Source organism: Sceloporus occidentalis, unplaced genomic scaffold, assembly GCF_023333645.1.
Source record: "Sceloporus occidentalis isolate IW3139 unplaced genomic scaffold, rSceOcc1.0.p SCAF_219, whole genome shotgun sequence".
Taxonomy (NCBI): domain Eukaryota; kingdom Metazoa; phylum Chordata; class Lepidosauria; order Squamata; family Phrynosomatidae; genus Sceloporus; species Sceloporus occidentalis.
In genome coordinates, this window is record NW_028317199.1 from 889,966 (window position 1) to 895,000 (window position 5,035).

The following is a 5,035-nucleotide window of genomic DNA, read 5'->3' on the forward strand; positions in this document are numbered from 1 at the left end:
GGTTCGCTAAGTTTAAAAGGCTAATTGATGGTTAGAAAACCCTTTTGTAATTATGTTACAGCCACAAATCTCCTTGTTTTCCATGAAAACAACTCAGTGACCCCGAAATACCATTCCGCCAGCTGCTTTATAGGCCATGCGTACTGCCGTGTGCACTCGCAGGGCTTTTTGGGGTTTCTAGTTATTTTATCAAACTTTTGAAGATATCTGTCTGGTACTCCACGTCTACACCATCCCCCGACTTTACTGCATATAAATATTCCCTCGATATATAGATACATCTTTTTATAAATACATTCTAAAGAAGATCATTACAGATACTTGTGAATTTATCTTTTTTAAGTGCATTAAGCGTAATGCATGTGGACAGTGAGCACAAGCATATAAAAAATAATGTTGGAAACGCAAGAATATATTCAGAGAAAGGTACTCTGCGGGTAGTTAATCAGTGGTTATAGGCATGGTTACATACATGACGGGGTTAAGGATTTCACAATTCAATATTATTGCACAAAACAGAATATGTCTACCAACTACACGTCACCGGTCGGCATATTCTAGGTTCGGCGAAGACTTCGTAGACATCTTAGTCCGCGATGGAACGCGTGGAGGGGGAGGGGGTCTTCTCAACGAAAGGTTAAAGGAGGAAGCGGCTGAGATTGCGTTCCGGTTGCCATCTAATTCTGAATACTGGTTTTTTGGACCCGCGTGTTCGAAGTCCGTGCCATTGCTAGGCGGTCTATCGAGCGGAGAACTGAAATGATCCTCTTCGAACGTCACCCAACCTCTCGTATCGGCACCCTGCAGCGAGGAAAGTTTAAGGGGCAACGAGAGGCTTTTTTCAAAGGACCCCAGGGTGAATTCCACTGGGTTCTGCTGCAGCTCAGGCTGGCTGTGGGAATTAAGCTGATCCAAGATGCTTGTTTGGAGCGGAGATGGAGCCATCGCAGGGCATTCCGGGACTCTAAAAGGGTTTCCTGCTTTAGTTGGCCGATGGCTGAATGGGTTGGTGGGGCAAGTGCTTGTCCGGGTAAGGAATGGGTTAGGAGATACACGCAGACTATCCCGTGATCCACTACGGGCCGGGATAGGGGGTAACGAAGGTGGGCGACTTGTGCCGCTTGAGATCATTGCATTATTTTGTACCGTCGAAGGCAAACGAATCGACTCCTTCTGGCTCGGCGTCGGAGCTGGGGTTACGCGAGGTGGCGCCCGCTGCACTGAAATGGGAGGCTCATCAAATGAAAAATCCACAAAAGGATCATTGTCAAACTGGCTTTTAAAGCCACCGACTCCATTAGTTGGAAGCTGTAAGAAATAATAATATTTTCAGTATTTAGAATTTGTTTTTTTATACAATTAATCTTTTATCTATTTCCAAAACCATAATGAAAATAATGGAGTTTCTCATTTGCTTAAAGTAACCGCCTGCACGGATTACATGGAAAGAAAAAAAGAAAAAGCTAACACAAAAACATCTTTTGTCTTAATTATCTTTTGCGCATGCAACATTCATGCAACAATTGGACTGAATCAGCCGGCTCTGTAACCTCGGGCAAACGGACAGCCGCAAGGGAACAGATCTCCCCCCCCCAGCGCTATACAGAACGGCCCGCACTTTTACAGCTGCAGTTATTTAAAGTTATATAATAGTTTATATTGCAGGTATCAAATAAAAAAAAAAAATTCTAAAATATTGTGCATATGTTGTCAGGCAGCCGCTTATTACCCATTTGTATGAGTTCTCAGTCTATTATTTTAGCTCAATCTACCAAACACCCCGAGTCCTATCATACTGCCTCTTGGAAACAATAGAATAGCTCAGTCTCAATCACACAGCCAGATACCCAGACTAAAGAAGTATTGAGGAACGGACTTCATTAGCATTGCCATAAAGAATCAGCTCAGTGTGGTGAAAGTCCCCACAAACCAAATATATAAAAGTATGTTTATTTGATTAGACGAGGAACTCGTTTTCTTTCGCTGGTGCTGCTTTATTGCAAGGCTTAGCTGAGGGTCATCAGACATCCAGTATCTGGATGCCAGCGTCTGCCCTGGAAGGCTGGTAATGGGCAATGGGCCAGATTTGCTAAACCAGGAGTTAGCAGGTCTGATTGACCAGAAGCAGTTAAAGGCCCCGGATTGTAAGAACACGCAGCGGAACAGAACAGGTGGTTGGAATAGATCTGTAACAATTTTTACTCCAAAAAACAACAAATTAAAACCCCAGCAATTATAGTCTTTAGAATAATTAAAAGATCCGAAGGTCTTTCACCTATCGGTATATCTGCAGAAGTAAAAGGTATTAATGTGTCATAGAAATGATGTCATGATAAAGAACTTTTCCCAGTCACGCGGATACTTTGGATTAACCCTTAACAGACCTGGCCAGGCTCAACTAAACAAAAGCCAATTTCGGGAAGCTTCAATAGTGTAAAATAATCTAAAGGAAAGGCGGTTTTGGGGCAGCTGATTAAGATCCAACCGTAGCAGCCGTGAGACTATGAGACATACACTACTAGTGATTGGCATCGTTGGATCTTAAAGAGCAGCTCCCAAAAAGTGTTAAAATATTTCGAAGCTCATTTATAAATAGGTGGACACGTATACACGCCGATCCGCATGAGGTGGAGATCTGTTATGGAAAAGCTGCCTGAGATCTGGGCAGGATTTACAAGCTTCGAAGAAGCATTTCCAGTTTCTATGGCAACAACCTATCAGTGCCTGCTTTGATGTCACAAGACAATTAAGTGTCCCGGGAAAAAAATAAAAATTTTGAATTTTCAACTTTACTTTAGGCCTATGTTACAGAACTAATTGTAGTCAATACCATCACTGATGCGCGTCGCCAGTAGTTAAGATGGCTCTCCGTTGTAGAAATATTATAACTGCATATAATTTCAGTTATTGAAAGTAGGGCCATACCCACAATGTGTGTTTCCACACATGCTCGGTGAGAACTCGTTAAGGTAGAATTCTAGTTAATGAGCGTTTAGCGACAGCAGCAGCAGCATAGTGTGTGATGTTTTGCTAGCATACACTTGATTGGTGGCTTTTTCAGTGAGCGCTACTGAGCATGTGCAAGAAGCATACATACGAATGCTTCCTGGTTTCAGCCGGGGAGTCGTTAGATGAGACAGAAGCCTCAATTTCTAGCTGCAGTTTGAATGCGATAAGATGCATTATAATCAAACATGCATTAAGGGAAAAAAATACAATTTTGGGGACTAGTGTGTGTTTTTAACTACCTGCCTCATCATGGCTTCTCTCTGGGTTTTATAGAAAACTAGATGATTTCACCAGATGAACTTCACACTGAACTTTTAAATAATATATCTCTAAAGCCAATACACAAGTACACTGCTATAGGCAGTTTGGTGAATATGACTACATGCAGAGTCCATGGCAGGCCCACATTAACTGGTATTGTAAGCAAATCCTGCCCCACCTGAGGCCTAAAACGGGTCGGAGGCAGAACGAGAGATGATGTAATGAACCGTATATGATGTCAGATCTGTTTTCCATTAATCTTTATCATGACAAGATACATGCAGAGTGAATGAATAGCTGGGGTTAACTTGTCGGCATAAGACATGGTAATTATGTGACGTGATGCACATGGGAGGCCGATGTATTGTTACACTGATGAACAATTTAAGTGAATTACAGAAAACGCGTCTGGTACCTGTTACCCTGATGGTTGCTCCTGCTTGTGATAAAAAGACAGATATTAAAAGAAGGTATTAGGAAGGAGAAAAAAAAGACACAGAAACCTTAACTTATGATTAAAACTGACTTTTCTGCTACAGATAATTTCTATCCGTTGCTAAACTATAAGGAACTAAGAAGAAACTTTAGAGCAGACACTTTAGTGCATCTTCACGCCTTCTCCCCGCTCCCATCCTCCGCTTTATCAAAAGCGGACGCACTGCTTACTATCTAAAGATCGGTTTAGGGATCTACGGCTCTAACCGCAGAGGGCTGGCATCTCTATTAATACTTATTAACAAAGCAACAATTGCTTCAAGAGAGTTCTGCAGAGGCCTCATGTCCTCCATACCCATCAAATACATCAGAGAATACACGCATTTAGAGTTCATCCTATATACCCTGTCCCATGCCCACGTACCCAGCATCCCTATGGGCCATATAGTGGAACAGGAGGCTTACCGTCTGGGAAGCGGGCTGTTCTGAAGGCAGGTTCTGGGAGGAGCGGCTGCGCGGAGGAGGTTGCGGAGCTGGGTCCAGGGTTTGGGGTGAAGGTGTTGGGGAAATGGGGTGCGCCGCTGTAGGCAACAGAGGTTCTTGCAGCTTTTGGCAAGGTGGCTGAGGAACTGGACTGGGCTGAAGGGGAATGGCAAGCTGGGGTTTCATAGGCTCTGGAAGTGAATGAAAACCTAAAAGAATGAAATTAAGAACCAGTGAAGAAGGGTAATTAATGACTAGTTATTACATCCTAGTGGCCGCTTGGCCTAGGCTTGTTAAGGGTTTGGGCACTTGGCAGTAGCGGGAAATAATTTTCAGTTAAAAAAGTCTTAAACTCCGCAATGTAGGTAGAATAGAGTGCGGAGGGGAGCTCGGCGGAGACCCCGGCTGTAAATGCGGAGGCAGAATTATCCTTAATCTTAAAAGTTAATGAATAACTAATGAATACAAATTATAAAATGAACATGAACGGCTCCTTTGCTCTGGAGGAATGGTGTCGGTCATGGCACCAGGGAGGACTTCTACATCACAAGAGAGAACCACCATATGAAGAACTGTTTGGCATGACTGCTCCATTAACATGCTGACTCTCACTGCTACATGGCGCCAGGTGAAGGCATACATGGCGCCAGGTGACGGCATACATGGCGCCAGGTGACGGCATACATGGCGCCAGGTGACGGCATACATGGCGCCAGGTGACGGCATACATGGCGCCAGGTGAAGGCATACATGGCGGTGTACCTTTGGCCGGCTCAGCTGGTTTGACTGATGTTTCAGGGGATGGTCTGACTGGCGTAGGACGAATGTGGCTTTGAGGGACACTGAT

General features: G+C 43.9%; 1 protein-coding gene across 1 annotated transcript in view; it reads right to left on the reverse strand.

Annotated features, from left to right (window-relative positions):
• Nucleotides 1-540: 540 nt before the first annotated feature.
• LOC149277315 (polyphosphatidylinositol phosphatase SYNJ1-like) overlaps nucleotides 541-5,035 on the reverse strand; it is a 31,486-nt gene continuing 26,991 nt past the window's right edge. Inside the window, exons 28-30 of the mRNA XM_089503089.1 lie at nucleotides 4,951-5,035; nucleotides 4,171-4,397; nucleotides 541-1,308 (exon numbers count right to left, since the gene is read on the reverse strand). The exon at nucleotides 4,951-5,035 is cut by the window's right edge and continues 24 nt beyond it. Coding sequence (XP_089359215.1) covers nucleotides 541-1,308; nucleotides 4,171-4,397; nucleotides 4,951-5,035 — 1,080 coding nt within the window. The remainder of the gene's footprint in view (nucleotides 1,309-4,170; nucleotides 4,398-4,950) is intronic.